At 38.5% G+C, this 17,320-nt stretch overlaps 1 protein-coding gene across 2 annotated transcripts in view; it reads left to right on the top strand.

Annotated features, from left to right (window-relative positions):
• Nucleotides 1-17,320, top strand: part of LOC127647199 (potassium voltage-gated channel subfamily H member 4-like) — a 34,095-nt gene extending 16,775 nt beyond the window's left edge. For both annotated transcript variants that reach the window (XM_052131317.1, XM_052131316.1), the window contains exons 5-16: nucleotides 898-1,159; nucleotides 3,764-3,921; nucleotides 4,189-4,396; nucleotides 4,732-4,926; nucleotides 5,394-5,593; nucleotides 8,155-8,404; nucleotides 8,791-8,990; nucleotides 9,896-9,934; nucleotides 13,229-13,578; nucleotides 15,151-15,236; nucleotides 15,752-15,828; nucleotides 16,119-17,320. In XM_052131317.1, coding sequence (XP_051987277.1) covers nucleotides 898-1,159; nucleotides 3,764-3,921; nucleotides 4,189-4,396; nucleotides 4,732-4,926; nucleotides 5,394-5,593; nucleotides 8,155-8,404; nucleotides 8,791-8,990; nucleotides 9,896-9,934; nucleotides 13,229-13,578; nucleotides 15,151-15,236; nucleotides 15,752-15,828; nucleotides 16,119-17,027 — 2,934 coding nt within the window. In that variant the 3' untranslated portion in view covers nucleotides 17,028-17,320. The remainder of the gene's footprint in view (nucleotides 1-897; nucleotides 1,160-3,763; nucleotides 3,922-4,188; nucleotides 4,397-4,731; nucleotides 4,927-5,393; nucleotides 5,594-8,154; nucleotides 8,405-8,790; nucleotides 8,991-9,895; nucleotides 9,935-13,228; nucleotides 13,579-15,150; nucleotides 15,237-15,751; nucleotides 15,829-16,118) is intronic.

Raw genomic sequence — 17,320 nt, 5'->3', positions numbered from 1 at the left:
TGAAATATTTTGTGAGAAAAAAGTGCTCCTACTAAAAATCTTTTCTGATTTTCACCAAATTCATCTCAAAAGATCTTCAATCCAAGCCTCTCAAAAGCTAATGAATAGGTGTTTAAGCTCTAACGAATTTGTCAAGTCAACAAAAAAAATAGAAGTCAGGTTTCTCTCAGCAAAGCTTTGTCCTATTGAAGCTAAACTTGGAACTTGCAATTATTTGGTGTATTGAAATTAAACTTGGTTTGCATCATCCATGTCTTAACCAGGTCACATCCTTCTACAAATTTTGTCCAGTTCCCACCAAATTGTGGTCATATGATATTCAGATTGTTCTGGACAAAGGTAATCTCATGGGTTGTTTGTTTTCAAAAACATTTAGCTTTAGCAGCAACAGCATTTTTTCAGCAATGCTATGTGTGCTGACACTTAAGCCACTCCACACTAATCCATTTTTGCTTGAAAACTCAGTTTTGAGTTTCCTGATGTTATCATTTTCCAAAGTATGTGATAATAGAGAGTGTTTTCGACATGCATTTCCAGTGTGTATAAAAGGCATAAACACTGCAAAATCAATGTTTTTTCAAATGAAAACATAATAGTGTTGTTTGCCTCAGCTTATTATATATTTTTGTCAATTAGCATAGCTATGCATGAGGTAGCACAATGGGTAAAGCTCTAGACTACTCTAAAGCTTGTGGGTTTGAACCTCAAAAAAGCTAAAGCTTTGTGGACTTTTAACTCTTTTAATTGCATTTAGTGAATGTAGGCCATACTTGGTCCAATAATTTTATTAGCTTGCAGCTATATTTTCCTTCCATTTTCTTTCTGGACTATGAAGCATTTACAATTTTAAGTACAATCATTTTGCAGAAACAAATTTTTCTTTTCTTTTTTTGGCAGCATGTTTTTTCACAGCCAACACTCCCAGAGTACAAAGTGGCATCGGTGCAGAAGTCCCACTTCATCTTGCTTCATTACAGTGTATGCAAAGCAGTATGGGATTGGTTGATCCTCCTTGCAACATTCTATGTGGCTGTTACTGTCCCCTACAATGTCTGTTTCTCCACCCCTGATGACAGTGAACATGACACCCTGGACTGTGACTCCACCTCCAGAACCACTATTGTCAGCGACATAGCTGTGGAGATGCTCTTCATTCTTGGTGTGTGCCACTGTTTCTTTACATTTGTGTAAATGGTAGAGCCTTTTATAAATGGTAGAGCCTTTTATACAAATACACTGCAAAAATGGTAACCTGCAATTGTTACCTAAGGAGCTATTTCTACTTGATCTTACCCTTAAATGTTGTTTTGTTTGCGTAACTTACTGTATTCAGGTTGGTTCAGTAATATTAAATAATATTTATTCATTTTTTTCTATTGAATCAAACAAGTTAATTTAGATGTTACCACATAAAGCATATTTTGGAGTACACTATAAAAGGCCTAATGTTACTAATTTTTCTAATCCTAAAAATGACCTTTGTATGTATAACTAAATGTAGTTAGGTTGATTTAGTCATGTTAAATAAGAATTTTGACTAGAATAAAAACTGTTTATTTAGATGTTGCCAAATGAAACACATTTTTTAGCATACCTGACAAAACATTTTTGACAGTGTATACATTTTAACAGTTGGTTTGTTCAATGGGAACTGAACCCATTCCTTTGATGATGCTTGCGACCAGTTAATTCACTGGAAGACTTATGTGTTGTTTGAGTGTGTGTGATTCTGTGCACATTTCATACCTCTATGCATGTGTGATTGGAAAACTGGTCTGTTGTATGTATACTGAACTTGGTTTTGCTACATTTCCAGGTAAAATTCGGTTTCATTTTTAAACATGTTAACTTTAGCATTTAGTATCTGTTGAAACTTAGAGCTGCCTACACCTTAAACATGTTAGTGAGATAAATACGGAGTGACAATCACACCAATTACTGACTGATACCACACTTTGAGTCATCACACACACACACAAAGTAAAGCAAATATAATGAACCTTATGGACAACGCAGATGTTGTACAACCCCAATTCAGAAGAAGTTGGGACAGTATGAAAAATGCTAAATAAAACAAAAAGGATTGATTTGTAAATTATATTCACCTTTTGCTATATTGAAAGTATGAATGTTTTACCTTGTGAATTGTATTGCTTTTTTGAAAATGTACAGTCATTTAAAATCAAATGATTGCAACACGCTCCAAAATATATGGGACAGTCGTGTGTTTTCCACTGTGAAACATCACCATTTCTTCTAATAACATTTATTAAGCATTTAGGCACTGAAGACACCAGTTTGTTAAGTTTAGAAAGTGGAATTTTCCCTCATTCATCCATTATGTAGGTCTTAGCTGCACAATTGTACAGGGTTTCATAGCCGGATGGTGCACATAATAATGCGCCACATATTCTCAATTGGAGATGGTCAGGACTGCAGGCAGGCCAATCTTGCACCCGCACACTCTGCTTACACAGCCATGCACTTGAAATCTGGGCAGTATGTGGTTTGAAGTTGTCCTGCTGGAAAAATGCAGGGACGTCCCTGGAAAAGATGGCGCTGGATGGCAGTATATGTTGCTCCAAAGCTTATACATATCTGTCTGCATTCATGGTGTTCTCACAGATGTGCGAGTTACCCATGCCATCAGTACTACAACTGACACACCCCTGGCCCATACAGACACTGGCTTTTGGACCTGATGCTAATAACAGCTTGGATGGTCCTTTTCCTCTTTGGCCTGGATTACACAATGGCTTTGTTTTTCAAAAACGTTTTGAAATGTGGACTCTTCAGACCAAAGAAAAACCGTTCCACTGTTCTACTTTCCATCTAAGATGAGACCGAGCCCAGAGAAGTCAGCAGTGCTTCTGGACAGTGTTGATGTATGGCTTCTGCTTTGCATAGTAAATTCTTAACTTGCATCTGTGGATGCTGCGGCGAATGGTGTTGACTAACAAAGGTTTACTAAAATTATTCCAAGCCCATGTTCATGATATCCATTACAGATGAATGATGTTTTTAAGACCGTGACGTCTGAGGGATCAGAGATCAGGTGCATTCAGAAGTTGTTTTCACCTTGCCCTATACACAGAGATTTGACCAGATGCCTTGAATGTTTTAACTATATTGTGCACTGTGGAGAGCGATATGCCCAAAATCATTCCAATTTGTCTTTGGGGAACATTGTTCTCAAAGTATATAGTATAGAGTATTATGACACAATTACCTCACCTGTTTCACATCGCCTTGTTATTTCACCTCGTCAGATTGTTATTAGTCTTAAATTGCCCGTCTCAACTTTTTTGGAGGTAAAACATAATATAATGTGTAGTTGTGGTGCTTTCAATATAGCAAAGGGTGAATATAATTTACAAATCAATCCTTTTTGTTTTTATTAGCATTTTCCATACTGTCCCAAATTTTTGGGAATTAGTATTGTAAACCAATTGGTTGATGGGACCTAATGTACTATGTAATAATTATTGAAGATGTGCACAGAACAGGAGTCATGAATATTAATAGAAGTCCAGCATGTACAAAGCTTCATCACACCAGTTAGCATGTTTTTTTAATATTCATGCATGCATGGTCAATATTTGTCTTCGATTGAGAGGGCAGTGTTTTATGAACTTTAATGGGCTCTGGCAGGAAATGTTTTTTTTAATTATTTTATTTTTAAAACTGTAAACAAATTATACATCTAAATTGCTTGTTTATACATATGTTATAACAATGTAACAACAGTTGATTGTTTCCATAGATATCATTCTGAATTTCCGAACCACCTACGTTGGACCTGCAGGCCAGGTGGTTTATGATTCTCGCTCGATTTGTCTGCACTACTGTACGACATGGTTCATTCTGGACCTCATCGCTGCCCTGCCATTTGACCTGCTCTACTTATTCAACATCTCTGTTGTAAGAAGAGTATTATTCTACTCTGAGCTTTAAATGATATTCTTTAGTCTTCAATGCTATACAATGCAGTCCATGCAATTTTGTTGGAGACAATTTAAAATCTTTTTTTTTTTTTTTTATAACATTTCCATGGACCTTTTAGTTTAGGTGTTTTTTGTTTTTAGTTGGTTGTGCTTAATTGATAACTGATAATTTCCCTCGGTTTATAATTTAATGAAAGACTAGCATTCTCATTACTTAATTTATGTGTTTGTATCTGTTTTCCAGACTTCTCTCGTCCACTTATTGAAGACAGTGCGTTTGCTGCGTCTCCTGCGCTTGCTGCAGAAGCTGGATGGTTATTCTCAGTACAGTGCTGTGGTTCTTACCCTACTAATGTCTGTATTTGCCCTGTTGGCACATTGGTTGGCCTGCGTTTGGTACGTCATTGGACGCAAAGAGCTTGCCAACAATGATCCTCTCACATGGGACATTGGTAAGAGAGCAAATGGGTTCTGTTTTTAAAGTTGCACAATGTAATTTTTTGTTTACGTTGCACTGGCCATTACAGAAGTCACCTTGGACCGGTGTGAATGCAGTATCACAGAAAGGGAAAAGTTGTCATCATGAACCAGTGTCTTTGTAGAAATACCCAATTTGCAATCAGCCCCTAATAATTTATTCCATGAGCAAAAGTGTCCAATAATATGGGTTTCTAAATAAAGTGTGATGAATCATGCGACCTCAAGCTGACTATATAAAATAACATTTTTTGTTCCCTAAATGTTTTCCTCTCTTAATTCTCTTATCCTCAATTCCGGTTCTTTTAAGGTTGGCTGCAAGAGTTGGGGAAGCGTCTGGAGACTCCCTACACAAATGGTACTGTTGGCGGCCCGTCGTTGCGCAGTGCCTACATTGCTTCGCTCTACTTCACATTGAGCAGTCTGACTAGCGTTGGATTCGGAAACGTGTGTGCCAACACAGATGCTGAGAAGATCTTCTCCATCTGTACCATGCTTATTGGGGGTGTGTTCAGCAGTGCATAATTGAGGCCTAATGTATAATTAGATTTTAGGTCAAGGTGGCCTCATTTTAGAGACTTTGGTGTCCTTTTTAAATAAACCAGTGTCTCATTTTGGTTGCACTTTAATTTACAGTATGAGCACTTTCAGTATACTTAGTGTACTTACCCAAGAAAGTACAGAGTAATGTTAGGTAACTACATGTACTTAATATGGGTTGAGGTTAGGGTTAGTACCTAGTAATTACTGTAATTGATGTAATTCTTAAGTACGTTAATGTAGAACAGTACTGCAAAATTCAGTGCTACCCTCGTTTTTGGCAAGTTTGGAACACACTTTAAATGTGTGCTTATTAGAACGTATTGTTGACTGAAATAATTCAGTGAGACAAGATATTGTTGACACAAGTTAGCACTCTCAAAGTGTTCAACAAGCAGTCACCTCTCCTGCTATCTTTCGCTCTTTTCACAGCCTTGATGCATGCAGTGGTATTTGGAAACGTGACAGCAATCATCCAGCGCATGTACTCTCGCCGTTCGCTCTACCACACGCGCATGAAAGATCTGAAGGACTTCATCCGTGTGCATCGCCTGCCCCAACTGCTGAAACAGCGCATGTTGGAGTACTTCCAGACCACCTGGTCTGTCAACAATGGCATCAATGCCAACGAGGTGAGACCCTACAAACCCGTGAACATCATGCATGGCTCCCGAGCGCATGCTGTGTACCAGATCAGTGGTTAAAATCATGCATTTCAATTTATTATAATTCATTTCCCTGTTGAAAATAACAAAAACTTTCAAAACCAGGCTAAGCTAGTTGGCGGGTCTGGTTGGCTTCTTTCAGCAGGGAAATTAATTATAATAAACTATAGTTAATTTATTATATTACCATGCATAATAATAATAATTATATATTTTATATATTATTATTATTATTATTATTATTATTATGGTTTTCCAGGATGAAGACATGTCACACAACCTCCATGTTGGCAACTTACAAATTTGGTTAGCTTCTACTAAGTGACACCTATTAGGACATACATTTATACCCAGTAAAGAGACCAGTATAAACAAAGATGACCAGGAGTCAAAGTTGAAGTTTCAAGCAATAGAGAGAGAGATTACTGAAGACAATGGTCTCCAAATTTCCAAAGACAGAAACAGAAAATGAGTTGAGGATCTAACCTTGAATCAACTTAGATTACAGAAGCAACAGTAACTATAGACATAAACAAATGAATTGACATAATCACATTTAGTCGGGCTAAATGATAAAGCACTGTTAACTTCATTCCTGATATGGGTCAGACCCTCAGTCACCCCTCAGTTCAAATACACAAATGACCTGAAACATTCATAATTATAACATAACCATAATAAAAATGCATATGACTAAACACGCTTTGATTAACAATTGTTAGTGAATGAATTCAACTCATCAATAGGCTGAAGAGACAGGGGTAAATCAACCGCTTCAACACATATATTTTCATGAATAGATGCACAGACTTTGAAATCAGCAGCGAAAGATACAGAAAGCATTTTCTTCCTTTTAAAATTTGATAAGCCCGTTTAATTTGCCATCCTATCATTGGTTATATGATTAATGCATTTTATAATTTTTTTAAGCTTTGTTTTCTTGCCTGCTTTCTGCAGCCAATCCAAAAACACCAGCAACTCATTCTGGTGTTGCGGCCCACCTGCTGAGAACCACTGTACTAGATGATTGAAATGTTTACACAGTGGGATGACAGATTAAATAGCTCACTTTATCTTCAATGTTAAATTGTGTGAGTAAGCTAGGCTTATGTTTACATTAAATGATGTGCATATTATCACAAAACAATAGTTTAAATGCTTGATTAAGACATTTTCTAGTCACAAGACTTCTCTAAATAAAAGCCCCATTACAGTTTGATGACATAGTAACATCATCAGATGGAGGACAATTCATGAACAAAAATCTGGGACACATCCATTCAGTGGTCTAATTATACCTCTCTACACTAATACTGAGTACTGTCATTGTTAGTGCAACAGCAGTGGTTATTGGATAGCCCACAATGAAAAGACCCATATCTAATTAAAACAGAAGAGGGATGGTCATAGGTATGGGTAGGACAAATAACTGCCGACAAATGTGGCCTAGCTCATTTACACTCTAATCTGTCATGCTGCTAATTTATGCAGTGATTGAAAACACTTGAGGCAGTTCACGGGAACTCTCTTACACCCTTCAGACAGCATTTTCTCCTCTTCTGGTATTGCATCTTGTTGATAATATTGAAAGAGAGTTTCTAATCTATTTAGAGGGATAGTTCATCCAAAAATGAATATTCTCTTTGCATTTACTCCCTCATGCATCCCAGATTGTTTGATGATGTTTTGATGATGACCCCTAGATGTGACTTTCTTTCATCTGTATAACACAAATGAATATTTCAGCTCTGTTGGTCAATTGTGTCCACATAGAAAGCAAATCACCAAAAACAAAAGAAGAATGTGGCAGTGAAAGTGGAGATTTATAGTAAAAAAGGACTTAATCATGATCTATTTCTCACTCACACCTATCGCATCACTCCTGAATAAGTAAATTGAATGGTGACCATGGCTGGACTGGGAAGAGAAATCGGCCAGGGAGTTCGCTGTCCTTTTCTGCATATCGTGGCGCCGTTTTATGGTCCGTTCTGCATAACGTGGCAGCTCATTTTTGCATATCGCGGCCCATTCAGCATGTTTCGCAGCCGACCAACCTGACCCCGATGGCCAGTACGCCCCTGATCAGCCCCAAAGTGCGTTGGCCCACTGGGAAAATGCCCAGTATGCCAGATTACCAGTCCAGCCCTGATGGTGACTGAGGCTAACATCTCCATTTATGTTCCACAAAAGAAAGAATGTCACATGGGTTTTGGAACAGTTTGAGTGTGAGCAAATTACCAAAACTTTCTCTTTAAAGAATATGAAACCTCTGCATCATCATTAGGGTAAAATAACCTCTGATTTCATATTGCATTATCAAATGGCCTTAAATCTTAAATCTTTAACCGTAAACATCATGAACATTAACATCTAGCATTTTCAGTCCCAGCTGTCGCACAATGGTGTAGTTACGTAATCTACCAGTATGGGCTAACTGGTCCATGCTAACTAGCCAAATCTTGACCCCTTGATCTTTACATCACCTCGTTGTAGATAATGTGATTCATCTGTTTTCCTGTTCTCCACAGCTTTTACATGACTTCCCAGACGAGCTGCGGGCGGACATCGCCATGCACCTGAACAAAGACATCCTTCAGCTGCCACTCTTCTCTTCGGCCAGTAGGGGGTGTCTGCGTTCCCTCTCCTTACACATTAAGACATCGTTCTGCGCACCGGGCGAGTACCTCATTCGCCACGGAGACGCCCTGCATGCTCAACACTTTGTCTGCTCTGGATCACTAGAAGTGCTCAAGGACGGCATGGTACTTGCCATATTGGGTAAATTATTCTCAGTTCCAACACATATAGCCCCAAACCCATCTGGTTTTATTGAGGTTTCCTTGTTTGTCAATTTAGATCCAACAGTCTAAAATACCAAATCAACATTTTAAATTAAATGAATGATTGTACAAGCTGCAGTTGTTGTGGTTGGAGCAACTGGTTTCAAAGCAAAGAGTAAAGCATCTGGCTGTCAAATTGATTGGATAAAAGGACGATGTGACTTAATATGCCAAAATATATTATTAAAGAAAGCTTCACAATTTCAGTTGTGATGTGTTTGGCTTGCTTTGTTTATCTTTGCACAATGAAACCAAGTTTAGTAGAATTTATTGAACAACTAAGGTTTAATCAGATGCACTAACATGACTGGCTGGTGCAAACAGGTAAAGGAGACCTGATTGGTGCAGACCTACCCGGGAGGGATCAGGTGATCAAGGCTAATGCAGATGTGAAGGCTCTGACCTACTGTGACCTGCAGTACATCAGTGTAAGAGCTCTACAGGAAGTATTGGAACTCTACCCAGAATATGGCAGCCGCTTCAATAAGGATATACATCACAACCTCACCTACAACCTCAGAGAGGTAAAGCACATTATATGAGTAGGAACAACTGTAAGCATTGCAGGAAAAAGTATTTGAATCCTTGGCTTAAAAACTGGTTTACCCTCCTTGGGCACCAATTATTTTGACCAAATATTTAGTATAATTGCGGATCAGATCTGCACAATGGTGAGGAGTAATTTTGCAATATCTTTCTTTAAAAAAAAATTTTCAGCAATATTCTTGATGTCTAGTGTGAATCGCTCTATTCACATATTTACAAACTATTCACTATTCACACACTTTCTCCTGCAATTTATACAGTATAATGTGTAGTAGAAGCACCCAGTAGCCTACTATATATTTTATGTCTCTAAAATTTATTTGGATAGAATATTTCCAAATTGTCATCATTTAGAAATATTCAGATTTCAAATAGCCACAGCTCTTTGGAGAAATCTGTTCTGGTTGTTCAATTGCAGCATTCTGTGTTAAGATATTTTTGAATAATGACCACTAAACTCTATAACTCTATATAAGTGTTGTCCCAGCCAAGGCAACCAATTTCCTACAGCTGTGCTAGTTTCTTGTCTTTTGTGTCACTCTTGTCACATAAAAAATATTAAATTAACTCAAATCGATATTTCATGTTAAATAATTAATTTCTTTGGTAAACAGCTGTGTAATGGGAGGGATAATGTACAATCAGCCAGTCATAATTGCTACATAAATCTGGCTTTATTTTGCGATATTGACACATTATCTCTTACATAGATATTCAGTAAATACCTGCATATACTTAAAATATACTGTATTTTTCTGATAAGTATAGATCTGTAACTAAGGACACTCAATTTTCATCTTGTGTTGTACATTGGCAGTGTGCATTAGTACTTAAATGACTCAAGCTCAAAAAGAATACTAAGGATTTTCTTGTGTCTCAACAGGGCCAGAGCAGATTCTCTCGCTCAACCCGAATCCCACAGGTAACACACAGCACTGGGTTACACAAGTGTACACATTTTTAGAGTGCTCTCCATCACTCTGATTTTTATTCTTTTTATCCATGATTCACACTCGCATGGCCGCACACATGGGCCGATATACCCATACTAATCAAAAATCCACGTTACATAAGCTCGCAATTACTTGTGCCAATCTGAACTGCAGTCACATCTGAGCAGGCAGACAGCAGCTCATCTGGATGTGTATCAGGTGAAATAGCAATCTGTTTGTGGCACTGACCCGCTGTCTCCTTGCTGTGCCAGCTGTCTTAATGATCTGAACAGCCACACACACACACACAAACCAATAGAAGGGTGCAGATACACACAGAAGAAAAATCTGCAACTCATAAATAATATGCCCTTACTTTGCAAGACCAGAGAGAGGGAGCAACAAACCTCAAATGAACCAAATATAATTCTTAAAGCCTTTAAAGCTGTGATTATGAATAATCAAATTCAAATATATTTTGAATTGTTAATCAAATTAAAATGTAATAACATAGCAACCTGTGGCCTTTAAATGACAGTCTAGATGAGTATTCAAATTATTCCAAAGCTTCCGTAGGGTGGGGGAGGGAATTTCAATATTTGGAAGAAAATTGGTCTTTGCAAGACTCTCGGTCTGTCTGTCTAGTGAAGTATATATACTGTATCAGGAAATATTAAGTACTCACTACGTACATTGAATAAGTACATTTAAGCAAGAACTTGAAAATAAGTAAATTCTACATTTGTACTCAATTCAAACATTATTGATCTAGCTTATGAGTTAATATTTATGATTGTTTGTTATCTTTACAATGTCATCACGCATCAACCCTAAAGTAGAAAAGTGCGTAATATTTGCTAATGAGTACATTTCATATAAATCAAATAAGTAAACTACTTTTCGAATGAGCTTGCATGGTTTCACTGTTTGCTAGGTCTGGGCGATAAAATGATATCGATATATATCACGATAAAGAAAATCCACGATAAGCTTTTGAGGAATTTTCGATATTTACTGCGTGTCGCTAAAACACAAGCAGTTTGGCTTTCTCAGGCTGCATTTCCACTGGGGTGGACGAAATCCACTCAAAGGCGCTCGCAGCGCTAGGAGAGAGCTTGCTCCGCACCGCTACCAATCCTACGATCCACTTTGCGAGCATGACGCTCGGCTTTCATAGGAATGAATTGAAAACGCTCTCAGCTTCGCTCAACGCGCCAGTGGTAACGTAGGGTCAGACTGGATGAACTTGCTAATGCTAACTGCCTTGCTAACGATTAGGCTACGTCGGACACCAGCTTGATTCCATCCACACCGCAAGACTTATGACAACGGTTGCGCCCTCATTGTCTCTAGTGAAGAGCACGACAGAACAACAGTGATGTGGACAACAGCTGATCTTTCTGCGCTGTAATCTTGAATATTCTTCTCTAGCAACAAACATGCATCATTTCTGCCCTGTCCCGCTCCACACGCATTTCCTCTTTTCCCTGCATGTGTGTAGACATGAAGCACCGCATAAGGTAATCATATTTTTATCAAGAAAATTCACGTTGGATCATGATTCTTTTTTCTAGTAAGACCTTTGATATTAGGGCAAAAATCATATTCTTGATAATAATTTTGGTATTGTTTTCATGTAAAAATATTTTAAAATCATTAAAACAAGATCAATTAGATTAATCTTGTTTTAGAAACAACACTGCATGAGATATTTAGGTTTTTCAGAGAATGTATTTTTAACATGTGAATTTTGTCTAACTGTACTGGCAGAGTTTTTATAGTCAAAACAAGTGAAAAAATCCACCAGTATTTAGAATACGTTACTGACCTTGAGTAATCTTACGAAATACATTACAAATTACATTTTACAGCATGTATTCTGTAATCTGAAGTGGAATACATTTCAAAGTAACCCTCCCAACCCTGTTCATACAGGTCACCCAGCATTACAATAATCAATCTATTCTGTCCAGCAAAAAGGGGAGTTGTTAATACACAATTTAGGGTTTAACCAAATACTTGCGGCAACTTTCAGGTAAATGTCCGAATTGAACATTTGGGAAACTTTTGTCCACACTAACTGTAAGTGCAAAATAAAGGGATGTGTCACAAATTTGCTGGGAATTAAATACCCAAATACGTAATGCCCTGTTTGGGCCACTGAAAGGTGCCAGGCTGAAAAGATGTTACCGGGCAGTACGCTGTCAAAGCCAAAGCTTCAGAATTAGACCGATTAACTCCTGGGTATCCCGTGTATCCCGAGAAATTAGTAAAGGAATTGATAATTCTGTGGAGGCAAGGCATAGATCTAGTAGGGTCTGAGGCGAATAATAAAATATAATCTGCGTAAAGCCTCCCGCCACCACCCCTGGAAAATCATCCTCCTTTCTTATCGCGGCTGCTAATGGTTTCAGGGCAAGACAGAACAATAATGAGGAAAGAGTGCAACCCCGCCAGTTATTAAAATAATAAATAATCGGCATTTACACGTCCGACCCTCGTATGGCATCACATGGAACTCCAGAAAGTTAAAGTTTTAAGTATCGATTTGTTACTTACACCAACCTTTCGATTTGCTTCAGAAGACGTTAATTGATTGACTGGAGTAGTGTGGATTACTTTTATGCTGCTTAAATACTTTATGCCTTTTGGACCATCAAATAGCCAGCAGCCTGATGGCACACGTTTACTTATATTATAAGGACCTACAGAACTTCTAAATGTTTCTAAAAATCTTAATTTGTGTTCTGCTGAAGAAAGACAGTCACACGCATCTGGGATGGCATCAGGGTAGGTGAATATGAGAGAATGTTTCATTTTTGGGTGAACTATTCCTTCAATTAATTGACTGCCTTTCAGCTAATCTTCAACATGTTTTAGACTAAACAATACTTTTGTTTTATGAGAGAAGTCACAGACACAGACGATTTTGCGACAGGTAGATGACACATTATGGCTCTCCCCACTCATTCATATGGTATCCACAAAAGGTCACTTACTGTCGTAACATGTTAGTTGTCCGTCACACTCTCTCCTTTATAGAGCCACAGAGTTTGTTATTTCCATATATATATATATATATATAAAAGAGTCTCTGATCTATCTATCGATCGATCTATCAACCGACCGAATACTATGAAGAGCTGTTTCAATTGAAGTCATTGTGGAGGAACACCCCCCTCATTACCGTTGCCAGCCTCTCTGTCCCCTTGAGCCCCTTTTTATTTCAAACACTGGTCTGAAAAACCAACCTCTTCTCTCTGTATTGGTTCTATAAATCTTAGGAACGATTCGATGACTCTAAGCTCCCCTTCATTGTGGAAGCAGATCAAGAGGAGGAAACTGGACTGGATGTGGGCAGGAAGCCCCTGCTCACAGGGTTGGGTGGTCCTTCATCTCAGTCTAATTTGAGTGCCATGTTGGGGGAGGAGTTCCGACACCTTAGCATGCTCTGTCTGTGCAGATCTCCCATTCAAAGCTCACGAGTACAAAGCCCCTCTCAGATGCCACTTAATGACGAGCTCTCACCTGGTGCAGTGCCTGCCCCAAGAACAGACAAGAGCTCCTGCCATAGGCCAACCAAACTACTCATCCCCACCCTCAACTGTGTCAGCCCACTGGACCTGAGTCCCAGGTAATGAGAAAGAACAAACTGGAAGCAAAAACATTTCCAATCATGTTGTGAAAATAATTACATTTCCCTATATTATAATTATTTATTATAATAATTCAGAGGACAAAGAAAGAATCACTGCACTGTACCAATATAGTGTGTGTGAAGATCCATGTGCCTTAATCAAATACATAAGAAAAAAATGATCCGCACTCCATTTGTTTTGTTTTGTTTTGTTTTTTCACCAGTCAGGGGACCCAAACATTTTGGCCTCAAGGCACACTGAGGAAGGCTGTGAGGCAACTTTTGTGTCCCCTGGCTGCACTGAAAAATTTGCCAGGATTTTACATGTTTTAATAGTAATTTCTTACTGCTGGCTAGGTAATTTTCTGTCACAACACAACAAGTTACTGTGAAAAATTTATTTGAATATCGCACCGCATTACGGGAAAATGGTGTTTGGTTTGAAGTCATCATTAGGGTGTTTAGTGTTCTCTTTAGATAGGACCTTATCTTGTTCATTTCTGATAAAAAAAATAATTCTCAGCTGGTGCAATTGTATTTTAGAACACAAGTTATTGGGGGCCTGGGTAGCTCAGCGAGTATTGACGCTGACTACCACCCCTGGAGTCGTGAGTTCGAATCCAGGGTGTGCTGAGTGACTCCAGCCAGGTGTCCTAAGCAACCAAATTGGCCCGGTTGTAGAGTCACATGGGTTAACATCCTCGTCGGCATGATTAGTGGTTCTCGCTCTCAAAAGGGTACGTGGTAAGTTGTGCGTGGATCACAGAGAGTATAGCATGAGCAGCCGCATGCAGAGTCTCTGCGGTGTCATGCACAACGAGCCACATTATAAGATGTGCGGATTGACGTCTCAGAAGTGGAGGCAACTCAGACTTGTCCTCCGCCACCCGGATTGAGGAGAGTAACCTCGACACAATGAGGACCTACTAAGTAGTGGGAATTGGGCATGCCTAATTGGGAGAAAAGGGGATAAAATAAATAAATTAAAAGAACACAATTTATTGTACTGTGATTTATGGGGAACATTTTTAAATGTATTGGTGTATCGTTTTAAAGGAACAATAAGAAAGGGATGTTTGCAAATTTAGGCTTTAATATGTTTGGTTTTATCGCTCATTAACTTTTTATCATAAGTTGTCAAACAGGCAAGCACAGATATCAACAATCAGCATTTAAATCTCAATGATGGGGACAATTAACAAACACTGTAGATGAAAAAATACAGAATATCATTGTGATTCTACAAAACTGCTACATTACAGTAATTTATTGGTCCTGTTCAATGCGAAGTCATGGTATACAGTTGTTTTAATAAACAGTCGAAATACTTCTTTAAAATATACTGTGAAAAGCCTGCAACTAGTAGCTAGGAATTTACTGTAAACTCTAAATTCATTTACAGTGTGGTGAAAACAAAAAGTAGAAAAAAGGAGTGCGGATCATTTTTCTTTGGCAATTATTTATAAATATAATACATACTGGCAATAATAACTTTTTTTTTAAATATTTGTGCTAAATTATTATCTGTAGTGTTATCGAGGTGCTGATGTCCTTATGTCTGTTCTGTAGGGTTGTTGATGGCATTGAAGATAACGAACATGCATTTCATTTCAATGTTGAGCATAGTGAGCTGTCCCATAATACAGAGGTCAAAGGTGAGGTGGACACACCCTTTATGTTAGCCAATGCTTTGTGATTTAGATTCACTATAGGCTTATTGTTTATCAAACACTATATGTCTTTAGACTGATATTTATACAGGTAGCTGGAGAATTTGTTAATACTCTTTTAAAAATATAGAAAATGATTTAAACAGATGTGAGCTCTTTGACTTACAGAATCGTAGTAGTGCACCGCAGAAAATGGCTGGTTGAAAATAAAATGATATAAATAAAATAATAATTTTAGTGAGGTTTGTGATTAAAAGTGAAAAAATAAATCTCACAACAGAATAATATTTTGCTTCTCATGTATATTTAACTTGTTTCAAGGATGTTTAGATATTTCTACTGAATACAAAAATACTGATTAAGGATTTTTCCAGTGTGGTGACAGAAAACAATAAAAGAAATTGTATATTTCAAATAAAGTACATTTATGAAAATGTTAATTCTGCATATAGAGTAAGAGTATGACATGTGTACTTATGTTCCTATTTTGGTCCTTTAAGACCCATTTCAAGTTGGGGCAAACCTTCTCCTTGAGACAGAGGAAGTTAGACAGAGTCTCCGTCAACTCAATGCAGAGGTATCACCAAGAATACACACACAGTAATATCAAAAGTCCAGATACACAGATACACACACACACACACACACACACACACACACACACACACACACACACACACACACACACACACACACACACACACACACACACACACACACACTTTAGATACATAGTTTTAATTGTGATAGTAAATATGAATCTAGTAGATTATAAATAAATATAGTATTATAGCATATAGTTAGTTGTGAACTTTGTTTATCACAGCTAAGTATTCCAAAATTAATTAATTTGATTCTTATTTCCAGATGAACCACCTGAACCAGGAAGTGTCCTCACTGACCAAGGAGCTACATGAAATGATGCAATTCCTACATACCCATCTGACCCCACCTCACTTCACTTCCTCTTTTACTCCCTTCAGCTCTTTCAACTGTCACACGTCATCCAGCTGCACCAATGTGGCCTCCTCTACTACTGACTGGCCCTCTCGGTTGGCCTTCAACGTGTCTGCTGGTCCCTGCATACAACCAGATCCCTCCCAAAGAGATTCTTTAGGATCCAGGCACACATGCATTTGCAGTGGAAGTCATGCCCAGGAAAGAGGTTCTGTCTTGGGGCAAGAAGGGGACCTAGAGATCCTCAATCAAGCCCCTAGCCCTCACTCAGTCTACACCCATTTTCCATACTGCCCTGATCAGGAAAGGCTTGCCACCTTAGGCATTGATAGCCAGCCAGTACCATATCAGACTGCTAAAACCACACCCAATTCCCCTTATCTTGGACACCAGGTTCACTGTAGTGGGAGGTCTCTACTGGGCTTGGCTTCAGCGTTCCCCTCCAGTGGATTGGTACCTCAGATAAGGAGTGGAGGTTCCACCATCACTCCTAGCAACACATTGTCTCTGTGCACGCACAGCATCCAAAGTCAGTCCCATCAGAGCATACAAATGACCTCTGATCTGACAGCATGCCAGCATTCCAGGGCAACCACACCCATCCATTCGTCCATTACACCGACAGGCCCATCAGATCCCCTCACAGCTGTCAGTTCGCTTATGCATGCTGGGATTTGTAGTTCTAGCTTACTACATTTCCCTAGTGGCCCAAGACAGAATGACCTGGTGGGGTCAAGTCCTGTCCACAAATTTGGGCTCATCGTATCATCCACTGGAAAAAATGACAAACAGGGGAAGCATAGACCTTCAGAGAAATGAGCCATCATGATATGAGTGATGGACATACTGAGAAGAGTACACATATCTCACATACGCTTTGTTTGATGCATGGATAATGCCCTAATTTAAGACAAGCACAATGCATTGTGTGAGCTATATATATGGGGTATGTTAGATAACACTGCACGATATGTGCACGACAGGACTTAAGTCTGTATGAGTCATACCCTTAATTGCATTTAGGTTAAATCTGTTCCCACTGGCTAATTTTATTTTAAATTGGCAGTTCCACTGTGTAGGTTTTGTATAAGATATTGTTCCTCAGGACTGAG

Source organism: Xyrauchen texanus, chromosome 8 (assembly GCF_025860055.1).
Source record: "Xyrauchen texanus isolate HMW12.3.18 chromosome 8, RBS_HiC_50CHRs, whole genome shotgun sequence".
NCBI lineage: Eukaryota > Metazoa > Chordata > Actinopteri > Cypriniformes > Catostomidae > Xyrauchen > Xyrauchen texanus.
This window is presented reverse-complemented; position numbering and strand designations above follow the sequence as displayed.